The 13,645-nt window shown below is 51.1% G+C and overlaps 1 protein-coding gene across 2 annotated transcripts in view; it reads left to right on the forward strand.

The window, feature by feature from the left end:
* LOC132591566 (oocyte zinc finger protein XlCOF6-like) overlaps window positions 1-12,641 on the forward strand; it is a 28,839-nt gene extending 16,198 nt beyond the window's left edge. Inside the window, exons 1-2 of one of the 2 annotated variants that reach the window (XM_060270711.1) lie at window positions 5,419-5,459; window positions 9,279-12,640. In XM_060270711.1, the coding sequence (XP_060126694.1) occupies window positions 9,364-11,010 (1,647 nt within the window). In that variant the 5' untranslated portion in view covers window positions 5,419-5,459; window positions 9,279-9,363 and the 3' untranslated portion in view covers window positions 11,011-12,640. Of the gene's footprint in view, window positions 1-5,418; window positions 5,460-9,278 lie in introns of those variants that run through there. The other variant, XM_060270712.1, reaches the window with a different exon arrangement.
* The last annotated feature ends 1,004 nt before the right edge of the window (window positions 12,642-13,645 follow it).

Here is a 13,645-nt window from a genome sequence, read left to right on the forward strand (position 1 = left end):
TAACTCCTCCACTCCTAGCTTGCCGGGTAAAAAGCTGGCGGCTGTTTTGAGCTGGCATCTTGGGGAAATTGCTGTGCTTTAAAACTAGCTCCACTTTTTAAAATTATTATTATTATTATCATCATGATGCTTGCACAACCTAGTCTTCCTTCCTCCTAACTGGATTAGGGGAGCACGAGAAGCTTGCGAGGAAAGGGCCAAAGAGCCTTTTTAGAAAAGCGGAGCTGCCTTTGCAGCCTCGTTGCCCCCTCCCTCAACGTCAGAGCATCCAGTTTCCTGTCTATTACTGGAATTCTGAATCTTCTAAGAAGCTGCCCAGCTTTCCAGAGCCTTTGTCAATAAAATTGAACAGTCAATAGGCTACGTTTAGTTCAGTTGCAGAGCTACAGTGGGTTTATTTGGTGTTCTGTTTTTACCTTCTGTCTGCTTCCCCCCCCCAACCTTTTATCCCTGAATTGAGGACCAAGGTACAACTCCCACAAACCCTGTCAATTGGCCATGCTACCTGGGAAACCACGCAGCCTAGGGCTTGCCGATCAGAAGGTTGGCTGTTCGAATCCCCGCAACGGGGTGAGGTCCCATTCCTCGGTCCCTGCTCCTGCCAACCTAGCAGTTTGAAAGCACATCAAAGTGCAAGTAGATAAATAGGTGGGAAGGTAAACGGTGGGAAGGTAAACGGCATTTCCGTGCGCTGCTCTAGTTCGCCAGAAGCGGCTTAGTCATGCTGGCCACATGACCCGGAAGCTGTACACAGGCTCCCTCGGCCAGTAAAGCGAGATGAGCATTGCAACCCCAGAGTCGTCTGTGACTGGACCTAATGGTTAGGGGTCCCTTTACCTTTACCTTTGTGTCCAACCACCAACCTACCCCTGCTTTCAGGCAAGTAGGAGTGGGATTGGGCTGCTCCTCTTGGCAGCGTTGCTGCTTGCATGGGAACAGGAGCTGGATCAGGCCTGCTCAGCTGGGGAGGTGCAGGCTCTGTCACACTTTCCATTGAGGGGTTCGCGGCTGTAGTCCCCTCAAGGGAGAAGTTTAAAGGAGCCCCCCACCTCTGCATCAGATCCCCTGCAACCCCATGAAGGCAGCCAGGCTGAATAGTTGCTGGGGTTGGGGAAGGTGGAGGCAGCCCAGAAGCTGCATCTGAGAGCCCCTGCACCACTTGAAGGCACCCAGGCCCTCCTCAGTGGAGCTGCCTCCTCCTGCTCCTTGCGTGCCAGCAGGAGTGGAGGCAGGGATCTCTCAGCGTGAAGCCTCCACGTCTGAGAGATCCCCGCCCTGCTCATGAACAGGGCTGCCTTCAGAGGTCTTCCAAAAGTTATGTAATTCTTTCTCTCCTTGACATCTGATATTGAGGGGGGGGGTTTTCCACAAGGAGGGTGCCACTACCAAGAAGGCCCTCTGCCTGGTACCCTGTAAATGTGAGGGAACTGCCAGAAGACCCTCAGAAGTGGACCTCAGTGATGATGGGATATGTTCTTTTCCTTGTGTTAGATGGATGTTGAAACAAGGTGTGATTGACAAGGCCATGTCTGGATCACAGATTTCTGCCCAACACCACTCCTCTTCTTTGACATACAGTGGGACCTCTACTTACGAATTTAATCCGTTCCGAATGCACATTCGTAAGTAGAAACATTCGTAAGTCAAAATGATGTTTCCCATAGGAATGCATTGGGAATGGATTAATTCGTTCCGGGGCCTTTAAAAAAAGGCACGTTAAAGGCCAGCGGGAGGCAGCGATGGGCCTGATCCGGCCCTATGGCCGGATTGGCAGGTGGGGAGGCCGGTGGCTGCGGCGGCGACGGGCCCGATCCGGCCCTATGGCCAGATCAGCAGCTGGAGGGGCCGCGGGAGGTAGCGTGAGTGGCGGGAGGCCAGCGGGAGGCCGGCGAGGTAGCGCAGGATTGGGCCTTCGCCGGCTCCGCTACCACCACCGCTGCGAGCCCTGAATTGCGGTGCAGCGGGGACTTTTCGCCGTTTGCCTTCCCCTTGGTTCGGGGAAGGCAAACGGCAAAAAGCCCTGCCGCGCTGCAATTCGGCTCCGTCCCCCAGGCGCTTCGTCTCGGGGAAGCAGGCAGGGAGACGGCAACAGCCGGAGAAGCTGCGGGCTGTTCCGTCTCCCTGCCTGCTTCCCCGAGCCGTAGCGCGTCAGGGGACAGAGCCGAAGATCAGCGGGCACTGCTTGCCGGGCTTGACAAGCCCGGCAAGCAGCGCCTGCCGATCTTCGGCTGTGTGCTGTGTGACAGGCAGGGGGGGGGAGCGGAGGATCGTTCTCCGCTTTCCCCCCACCCCCGCCTGTCACACGAAGATCGGTAGCGGAGCCGGCGAGGGCCCGATCCCGCGTGAGGCCGGCAGGAGGCCAGCTATGCAGCGTCGGTGACAGGGGAACCGGCGAGAGCCCGATCCCAAGCGAGGCTGGCACACATTCGATCGTAAGTCGAATAAATTCGTAAGCCCGCCCCCATTTTTTCCCTTCGTAACTCGAACAATTTGTATGTCGAGTCATTCGTATGTCAAGGTGCCACTGTACCTATGATGTTTTGGTGGCACTCTGAGAAATGTGTTGTGGGAACTTTTAAAATCTCATGTAATCTTTGTTCTGGACATTTTCATTTTTGCTCTCCTTAGAGATTGAGACCTTTGTTGCAACAACTAAATGATCAGGCCTTCTGGTACACATTTGCTTCCTCATTTATTGGCTGCAGTCTCGCATTTTATGATCAATCCAGCATCTGCAGGGCTAGACTCCACCTGGATGGAGTTGGGGAGCTGTCAATACCAAAACCCATTTTCTCCCCATAACACAGAAGTCACAGAGTCCAACCAGCTGCAGGATGTGCCCCAATCCATAAAACATTGTTGGGGAGGCTGCGTCTAATCAGAACCAGTGAAGGCAGTGAAGGTCCTGTGTGCGTGCCTGGAGGCAGTTGGAATATGGATGGCGGCTACCAGATTGAGGTGAATCCTCACAAGACAGAAGTACTGTTTGTGGGGGATAGGAGGCGGGCAGGTGTTGTGGAGGACTCCCTGGTCCTGAATGGGGTAACTGTGTCCCTGAAGGATCAGGTGCGCAGCCTGGGAGTCATTTTGGATTCTATGGAGACGCAGGTCAAAATGTGTCCAGGGCAGCTGTCTACCAGTCCCATCTGGTACGCAGGCTGAGACCCTACCTACCTGTAGAGTGTCTCACCAGAGTGGTGCATGCTCTAGTTATCTCTCGCTTGGACTACTGCAATGCGCTCTATGTGGGGCTACCTTTGAAGGTGACCCAGAAACTACAACTAATCCAGAATGCGGCAGCTAGACTGGGAGCAGCTGCCAAGACCACATAACACCGGTCTTGAAAGATCTCCATTGGCTCCAAGTTCGTTTCCGAGCACAATTCAAAGTGTTGCTGCTGATCTTTAAAGCCCTAAATGGCCTCGGCCCAGTATACCTGAAGGAGCGTCTCCACCCCCATCGTTCTGCCCGGACACTGATGTCCAGCACCGAGGGCCTTCTGGCGGTTCCCTCTGTTGTGTATTGAGTCAAAGGATTTTATATCTGCCTTACTATTGTCTGTATGTGCTTTAGGGTAAAGTAACTGCCTTTTGGTTCCAGAAGGTACAGCTACTATTGGTTCATTTAAGCTGCTGTATTTGGATCCTCTGTTTTATTGGTTCCCTCCAAAAGGCAGCACTGTGATTGCCTGATATTGTTCCCTCCAAAATGTATCCCTTTCTAGCTAGTTCCCTGTCCCTATAAATGTAGCCTTCCTGCCCTCAGAGTCAGTCCTGTTTTGCCCTGAATAAAGAACTGTTCTATTGAAGATGCGTATCTGGACTTCTTAAGCCATGACACAACACCCTCCTTGCGAGAAGCCAAGTTGCAGGGAACCAGGCAGAGGGCCTTCTCGGTAGTGGTGCCCGCCCTGTGGAATGCCCTCCCATCTGATGTCAAAGAGAAAAACAACTACCAGACTTTGAGTAAACATTTGAAGGCAACCCTGTTTAGGGAGGATTTTAATGTTTAATAGATTGCTGAATTTTATTTTTCTGTTGGAAACCGCGCAGAGTGGCAATGGGTGGGGTATAAATTATTATTATTATTATTATTATTAGACCACACTTTTCTTTTTTGGTGAGGAGAAGATAGTTGTCCCCAGGTGACTGCTCAGTGTCCCAGTAACTTTGCTTTGGGAGGAGGGAAGCACTCTTCTCTGGTTCCTCTCAGGCAGCAAATGTCTTCGGCTCCCCCTCCCTCAAGGCTGGCTCCATTTCTGGGCTTCAAAGAGGATCTTGCAATGCAAACATTGGGAGGAGTCGTTCCCCCCATCAGCCCTTCTCCCACTCTTCTGATCCGAAGAGCGAACGGGGAGGGGAGCCCTTCTCTACCTTCCTCTCACTCCCCAACTGCCCTGTTTGTAGATGCCACGGAGGAGAAACACACACTTCTCTCCCTGCACAAACCTCCCAATTAAATGGCCCCTCTTCCTCCTCCTCTTCAGGTCTTCTCTCTTCCGAAAATGAGGATGGAGACCCTTCCCAACTAACCCTGCCTCTTCTTTAATAAAAACCATAACTTATTTCCTCTCTAGGAAGCCTTCCTCCTCCTCCAACAATCCCTCATTTTCTCACCCGCTCACCCTCAGGCTGAGTGAGTGGCTGTTGAGAACATGTGAAGAGTGTTAGAGGAGTTCATCTCCGTGTGGACTGATTTGCTGAAGCTGTCAATCAATTGATGGACTAGTTGTCTAGGTGCAAGTTTCTGTAGTGTGGAGGTACATGAAAGGTGAGATTATATCTTGCGAAATTTAAGTGCTCTGTAAAGAGGTGCTCTGTTACGTATTCTGTTGGAGACGTTTGAGCGGGATTTATATACTATTAGTAAGATATAAGAACTGCCAACCTAGCAGTTCGAAAGCACGTCAAAATGCAAGTAGATAAATAGGAACCGCAACAGCGGGAAGGTAAACGGCGTTTCCATGTGCTGCTCTGGTTCGCCAGAAGCGGCTTTGTCATGCTGGCCACATGACCTGGAAGCTATACGCTGGCTCCCTCGGGCAATAATGCGAGATGAGCGCGCAACCCCCAGAGTCGGTCACGACTGGACCTAATGGTCAGGGGTCCCTTTACCTTTACCTTAAGAAAGGGCACAGCTCCTATTTCACTCTCTTTTCCTGCTTCCTTTCCTAAGACGTCCCTGGTTGGGGGGGCGGTCTCTTTCCCTGCCGTCTTCGGGGATCGAACCTGGGATCTTCTCAGGAAAGAAACAGGATAACGGACCTTGTTTGGAAGGAGGAGAATTTGTGTGTTCTGGGAGGGAGGCGTCGCTCATTCCTCCCCATGGGTCAGTGAGCTCCGCTTCCTAGAGAGGCAGGGAGGTTTGGAGGAGGGAGGGGGAACCAAGGCTGGAGGGTGTGGGGCCGCCATTCACATTCCCGGAAGAGGAGTAGGTCTGCAGAGGAGGAGGGAAAAGAGGTGCAAAATATATCTATATATTGTTTTTTTTTGGGGGGGGAGAAGGATGCGCTTTTTCTCCCCCTGAATTTGCAAACAGGGCAGCTGGGAAGGGAGGGCAGGATTTGGGGCGAGGTGGGGGGGGGATGAAAAGAAAGTAGGGGATCGCTCCTCGTGTCAGTGGAGAGCCCCCAGCCCTTTATATTACAGGAAAGGAAATCGGAATAGAATAGCGAGCAATGGAGGGGGGAAGGACTTTGTAGCGCCCCATGCTCTTGAGAGTCTAGAGATACTGCCCTGACCCCCCCCCCCGGGGGGGCTTCTGTGGGAATGAAATGGGAGGCCCACCGAGGGCTGAGACTTGAACCGAAGCTCCAATTACGCGCCTCTGCGAGTTCCGGGTTCTCCCTGGCAGGAATCCCTTGGTGCCGAGGGGTGTCTTGATGGGTCCCCTTTGTGTGGAGAATCGGAGAGAGGACGTCCATGGAAGGGTTAAAGGAGGCGAGAGAGGTCTGGATAGAGACCTCCCCTCTCCCTCCTCTCCCCCTTCCTTGCTCATCTGGCGAGGCCCCTTCGGATGGAGAGGTGGGAGCGCTTGGGAGCAATTTGGCAAGAAGGGTGAGCCTGTCAGGGGGGCCTCTGGGCAAAGGGGACCCTTAGTTGTTGTTGTTGTTGTTGTTGTTGTTGTAAAGTGAGTTACAACCTGTTGTTGTTGTTGCTGCTGCTGCTGCTGCTGTTGTTGCTGTTGTGTTCCATGGTTACACTCCAAGGTCTTCTTTGTCATGTTTCCTGTATTTTGGGGGGACAGAGAGAAAGCTGTTCTCAGGGCCTGCACCACCATGAGGGAAACTGAGGCAGCCCCCTCAGGCAGCAGATGCAGAGAGGGGCAAGGAGGGGACAGAGCTGAGTCCCTTATTTAACCCTCTATCTTCTCATCCAGTGGAAGGTGCTGTCCCATTGCCAGTGTCCTAGACAAAATGCAGCAGCCTCGGAAAGTAAATGGTGCTGGGTGATTTGGGAATGTGTCAGTTGGACTGTATCAGGAAGATCTTGGAGATCATGGAAGAAGGAGGAAATGAAATACAGATATTCAGCATTTTCAGAACAGGGGGAAGAAGGGGAAAGTGTGTCCAACTAGATAAGACTCCCATCATCCCTGGCCATGTGCCATCCTTGCTTTGGCAGATGGTACTTTGTGTCCAAAATGGGACTCGGGTGGTGCTGTGGGTTAAACCACTGAGCCTATGGCCTGCCGATCAGAAGGTCAGTGGTTCGAATCCCCGCGATGGGGCGAGATCCCATTGCACAGTCCCTGCTCCTGCCAACCCAGCAGTTCAAAAGTACATCAAAGTGCAAGTACCGTGTTTCCCCCTTTTTAATACGTAGTCATAAAGTAAGCCAGGACAGCAATTTTAAGCATTTGCGAAAGATAAGACATACCCCGAAAATAAGACATAGTGTATCTCCATGCCTGCAGCAGCGCCAGGCAGAGCGCCGAGCCAGCAGTCGGGTCTCTGCTTGGACCGGCCGAGGAGGCCTACCAACCCGTAGCCCGGAGTGCGCGGCATCGCCAGTAACAAGACGCGGCTGGCCAGGCGGCGTGCGCTCCCTTCCCCCCACGGAGCGCACGAGCCACCAATAGCCGCGTCGCCTTCAGCGTCCTCCACCCGCACCTGCTGTTCCGCCGCCCGGAGAAGACCTGCTGTTCCGCCGCCCGGAACCGGCTGCTGGAGCGCACGGAGCGCCCAGCAGCGCCGGAGCCAGCGGCCTCGCCTGCACCCGGCTGCCGCCGCCCCGCTTCCCGGAAACGGCTGCTGGAGCGCACGGAGCGCCCAGCAGCGCCGGAGCCAGCGGCCTCGCCTGCACCCGGCTGCCGCCGCCCCGCTTCCCGGAAACGGCTGCTGGAGCGCACAGAGCGCCCAGCAGCACCGGAGCCAGCGGCCTCGCCTGCACCCGGCCGCCGCCGCCCCGCCGCCCGGAAACGGCTGCTGGAGCGTGCGGAGCGCCCAGCAGCCCGGAGCTGAGCGCCAGAGCCAGCGGCCTCGCCTCCACCCGGCCGCCGCCGCCCCGCCGCCCGGAAACGGCTGCTGGAGCGCGCGGAGCGCCCAGCAGCGCCGGAGCCAGCGGCCTCGCCTCCACCCGGCCGCTGCCGTCCCGCCGCCCGGAAATGGCTGCTGGAGCGCGCGGAGCGCCCAGCTGCTCAAAGCGCCCAGCAGCGCTCAGACAGCCCAGCAGCATGGCGCGCAGTGCCCTGAGCCAGCAGCCTGGCCCGGCCAAGAAGACCTGAAGGTGCTGTAAAAACCGTAATACCGTAAAAAAATAAGACATGCCACCAAAAATAAGCCACCCCGTGGTTTTTTGAGAAAAAAAAGCAATAAGACGGTGTCTTAAAATGTGGGAAACACGGTAGATAAATAGGCGGGAAGGTAAATGGTGTTTACGTGCGCTGCTCTAGTTCGCCAGAAGCGGCTTAGTCATGTTGGCCACATGACCTGGAAGCTATACGCTGGCTCCCTTAGCCATTGAAGCAAGATGAGCGGCGCTACCCCAGAGTCGGTCACGACTGCACCTAATGGTCAGGGATACCTTTACCTTTACTTTGTGTCCAACCACAACTGGAGGGTCAGAGATGCCTCACCTCAGCATAGAAGGTGCCTCTAGGGCAGCATTTCTCAACCTTGGATCCCCAGATATTCTTGTACTGCAACTTCCATAAACACTGACCACTGGTCCTGATGCCTAGGAATGATGGGAATTGTAGTCCCACAACATCTGGGGACCCAAGGTAGAGAAAGGCTGCTCTAGGCTCTCTTATTTGGGAGTTGGTGAAACTGGATCTTAAGGGTCCTTGAGAAATTTCCCAGGGATTATGATTGGTATCTAGACCAATCCTATGGTCATCAACAGGTTTGACACACCTATCAGCCAATCACCTATTCCCACCACCCTTCTGAGTAATACCCCTCCCCACCCTGCCACTATATATAAGGGTCTGGTGAAATCTGTTTCAGTGTATCTGAAGAAGTGTGCATGGACACAGAAGCTCATACCAATTACAAACTTAACTGGTCTCTATTAAGAGATGAGCGCTGCAACCCCAGAGTCATGCACGACTGGACCTAATGGTCAGAGGTCCCCCTTACCTTTTAAGGAGCTACTGGAAGGAATTTTTCTATTTTATTTTTATCTAGACCCTAACACGATAAATCCATTTTATTTTTATCTCGACCCTAACACTATAAATCCAATGTGCCCACACTGGCAGGGGTGGAAGATAATTGTGCACAGGATGAAGAACTTCATGATGAACTTAGGACCCTGATGAATAGTGGGCAGGTTCACAGACATAGAGCAGCTCCCTTTCCTGTGTGGTGTAGTGGTTAAGAGTGGTAGACTCATAATCTGGGGAACTGGGTTCGTGTCTCCGCTCCTCCACATGCAGCTGCTAGGTGACCTTGGGCTAGTCATACTTCTTTGAAGTCTCTCAGCCCCACTCACCTCACAGAGTGTTTGTTGTGGGGGAGGAAGGGAAAGGAGAATGTTAGCCGCTTTGAGTCTCCTTTGGGTAGTGATGAAGCGGGATATCAAATCCAAACTCTTCTTCTGTGAGAAACCACTTTTTAGAAAAAGTAAACCCCACATTTCAACCTTATTCTAAGATAATGCTGCTTTATTAACGTTTACTAAGGCTGGTGATGCATGACCATTACTTAACATCCTTTCATTTGTCTTTCCTAAAAAGATGGAACATATGTAGGATTTGAGATAATGAACAAGTTGTTAAAATAAGAGCAGGTGCTGATTGATGTGTGTAATATTCCTTTTTTGTTCTCATCCTAGAAAACAAATAGGATTTTCTCTCCCCCTACCCCCGTCGAAAAAAGACAGTGAAGAAGGCAGTCAAAATTCTGGTGGGCCACGTCCAATGGAAATAACGAAGAAACCATTTAAATACATGGAGTGTGAAAAGAGCGGCGAGAAACAATTTGAAAACATGGAGTGTGGAAAGAGCTTCACTGACAGTGGACACCTTAGAAAACATCAACGGACTCACACGGGGGATAAACAATTTAAATGCATGGAGTGTGGAAAGAGCTTCAATCAGAGTGGAAACCTTAGAATACATCAACGGACTCACACGGGGGAGAAACCATTTAAATGTATGGAGTGTGGAAAGAGCTTCAGTCAGAATGGACACCTTAGAATACATCAACGGACTCACACGGGGGAGAAACCATTTACATGTATGGTATGTGGAAAGAGCTTCAGTGAGAGTGGAAAACTTAGAATTCATCAACGGAGTCACACAGGGGAGAAACCATTTAAATGCATGGAGTGCGGAAAGAGCTTCACTGACAGTGGAACACTTAGAATTCATCAACGGAGTCACACGGGGGAGAAACCATTTGAATGCATGGAGTGTGGAAAGAGCTTCAGTGAGAGTGGAAAACTTAGAATTCACCAACGGACTCACACTGGGGAGAAACCATTTCAATGTATGGAGTGTGGGAAGAGCTTCAGTCAGAGTGGAGACCTTAGAATTCATCAACGGACTCACACGGGGGAGAAACCATTTAAATGTATGGAGTGTGGAAAGAGCTTCAGTCAGAGTGGACACCTTAGAATACATCAACGGAGTCACATGGGGGAGAAACCATTTGAATGCATGGAGTGTGGAAAGAGCTTCAGTCAGAGTGGAACACTTAGAAAACATCAAGGGAGTCACACAGGGGAGAAACCATTTCAATGCATGGAGTGTGGAAGGAGCTTCAGTGAGAGTGGAAATCTTAGAAAACATCAACAGACTCACACGGGGGAGAAACCCTTACAATGCATGGAGTGTGGAAAAAGTTTCAGTGAGAGTGGAAATCTTAGAAAACATCAACGGACTCACACGGGGGAGAAACCCTTTCAATGCATGGAGTGTGGAAAGAGATTCAGTCAGAGTGGAAACCTTAGAATTCATCAACGGAGTCACACAGGGGAGAAACCATTTAAATGCATGGAGTGTGGAAAGAGCTTCAGTCAGAGTGGACACCTTAGAATACATCAACGGAGTCACATGGGGGAGAAACCATTTAAATGCATGGAGTGTGGAAAGAGCTTCAGTGAGAGTGGACACCTTAAAAATCATCAACGGACTCACACGGGGGAGAAACCATTTCAGTGCATGGAGTGTGGAAAGTGCTTCACTCACAGTGGAACACTTAGAATTCATCAACGGACTCACACGGGGGAGAAACCATTTAAATGTATGGAGTGTGGAAAGAGCTTCAATGAGAGTGGACACCTTAGAATACATCAACGTAGTCACACGGGGGGGGGGGAACCATTTCAATGCATGGAGTGTGGAAAGAGCTTCAGTCTCAGTGGAGACCTTAGAAAACATCAACGGACTCACACAGGAGAGAGACCATTTATAAATGCGTGGAGTGTGGAACGAGCTTCAGTGAGAGTGGACCACTTAGAAAACATCAACAGATTCACACGGGGGAGAAACCATATAAGTGCCAGGGAAGTGGACAGAGGTTCAGTTGAGGTGGAAGTCTTACACACCATCAAAAGACTCTGAGGGGTAAGAGCTGTAATAGTGGAAACTCTACAAGCCATTAATTAACTCAAAGATGAGAAATGGTTTAAATAGAAGGAGTGTGGATTCTGCTTTGGTTATTATGGAACACTTTTTAAAGTGTAGAACCTCTTTCTCTCCGAGTCGAGTTGACACTTTATTTCACATCAATAACAGGAAATCACTCTTCAATACATGCAGCGTATTTGTTCTTTGTATGTAACATTGTCTAGACATATTTTTAAAGTAATGACGGTAACATTTCACAATAGTCAGCATAATAAAATATTTAATGTACTGTTAGGTAGGGAGGGGGAGTGTGTGAGTCTGGAGTGTTGTTTCTGAATGAGGATGGACTGAGAGTGAGCTGGTTTTGGTGTTTGGTGGAGGGAGTTGCAAATGTTTGTATCTGGGAATGTAGAGTTGCACAAAGTGGAGGTGAGATTGGTGGTGTTGCTCTGGAAGCAGAGTTAGATTAATATTATAGGAACAGCAACATAACTCCCACTGTTATAATTGCAATAATGGAACCATGAAGACACAGAAAGATGGTAAGCACATTCTTATATGCCCAAGGTAACCTTGAAAGCCTCATCTATTCTTTTGATTTATAGATAAATTTTGTATATATATATTTGGTGGCAGGAGAAATAAAAGGGGTGTTTAGTGGCATAACGAGGAAAAGGCTCTGTTCCTAGCTGCACGTCTTGCATGAGGAGGGAAGGGGGCACAGGGAATAAGGGACCGTACCACAGCATCTTAAAGCAATGTGTGGGGAGAGGGGGGCACAGTGACACAAGTGTATGTAGAATGGTATCCCCAAAATGACACAGGGGAGAAACAATATGGATGTGGAAGGAGGTTCAGGCAGGTCCCAAACCGAGAGTGCTAAGGGTCAATTTCCTCCATATCCACCAGCTGCCCCAAGGCAGGAGCCACCTCTGGGCACTTAGGGTGGGAAGCCTCCCTCCACCTTTGAAACTGGACATGCTCCTAGGGCAGTGATGGTGAAACTTTTAGAGACTGAGTACCCAAACTGCAACGCAAAACCCACTTGTTTATCACAAAGTGCCAACGCAGCAATTCTACCTGTATATCTATTTTCCCCCTGTTTGTTTCACATTTCTTCTTTATGTACTGTTGTAATAAATAATCTATATACCAGTAAATAAAAATGTAAAATGTCAATGTTTGCGTGCATCCACTTTTCTCTGAAACCGCTTGACCGACTGCGTTGAAATTTGTAGACAACGTTCCATACCAATAAGCGAGTGTTTGCATAAACTTAGATTATATAGATGTCACACCCGTCACAGGTAAAAACATGATTTTGTGTAAAAACAACAACATAGCACCCTCCAGTGGACGTCTAATGAACAGATATTGCTATCCTTTGGTGTAGCAGTAGCGCCATCTGTTGGACGTCAAAGGAAAACATCCTGTAGAACCCCAGGGGCGCCTCACAGAACGGGGGAGGGGGAGGAAATAAGAATATAAAACGTTTCCACATTCCCGCCCCCTCCTCCTCCTCCTACCTCTCCATCGAGGCCTTGCCAGATCCATAGAGGGGAGGGGCAGAGGTAGCCCGGCAGCCTCACCGCTTCTCACCTCGCAGCACCCGCAGCTGCCGCCACCACTGCAGGGGACATGACGGGCTTTGCAGCAGCAACCGCCACACCACGCCATCGCCTCTCCTCACCCCCACTGCTGGACGGAAAGGGAGGCCGGCAGGCAGGCTGGGCCTCGCCGCTCCTGTACTCACACGCCAATGGCACAAGAAGCAGGCCAGGCCTCGCCTACCCTCCCCACCCACCGCCACCATCTCCACCTCCGCCGCCGCTGCGCCCCCTCCTGAGCAGATGGCAGGAAAGAGGGAGACTCCAACGCTCACCCACATCCTCAGAGGGCCCCACCCACACCTGCTCTGACTGACACAGGGGACCCACCCCAACATGAGCTACAGGTAGCCCACCAACCCCCTCACCCATTGGGATCCACCGGGGAACTCACACACAGCCTCCCCAAACTGTGGATGGGGGGGGGGAACAGAGAGGGGACGGGGGGGAGGGTCTCATCTTTTATGGACTCAGCTCGACCATGGACTCTCCATGGTTTTACGTTTGGTAATAAGTTGCAATGCGGCAACTTCTCTTTCCAGTCTATTTCTGAAATTCTTCTGTAATAAGACGGCTACTTTGAGATCTTGTATAGAATGTCCTGGGATATTGAAGTGTTCTCCTACTGGTTTCTCTGTCTTGTGATTCCTGATGTCAGGATGTTCAGTGTATCTGAAGACATGTGCATGCACACGAAAGCTCATACCAATGACAAACTTAGTTGGTCTCTAACACAAACTTAGTTGGTCTCCCTAAGTTTGTAGGGGATGGGGGGGCACTGTGGGTTAATCCACAGAGCCTAGGGCATGCCGATCAGAAGGTCGGCAGTTTGAATCTCCGCAACGGGGTGATCTCCCATTGCTCGGTCCCAGCTCCTGCCAGCCTAGCAGTTCGAAACCACATCAAAGTGCAAGTAGATAAATAGGTACCGCTCCGGCGGGAAGGTAAACGCCATTTCTGTGTGCTGCTCTGGTTTGCCAGAAGCAGATTAGTCATGCTGGCCAGATGACCCGGAAGCCGTA

This window comes from Zootoca vivipara, chromosome 2 (assembly GCF_963506605.1).
Source record: "Zootoca vivipara chromosome 2, rZooViv1.1, whole genome shotgun sequence".
Classification (NCBI taxonomy): domain Eukaryota; kingdom Metazoa; phylum Chordata; class Lepidosauria; order Squamata; family Lacertidae; genus Zootoca; species Zootoca vivipara.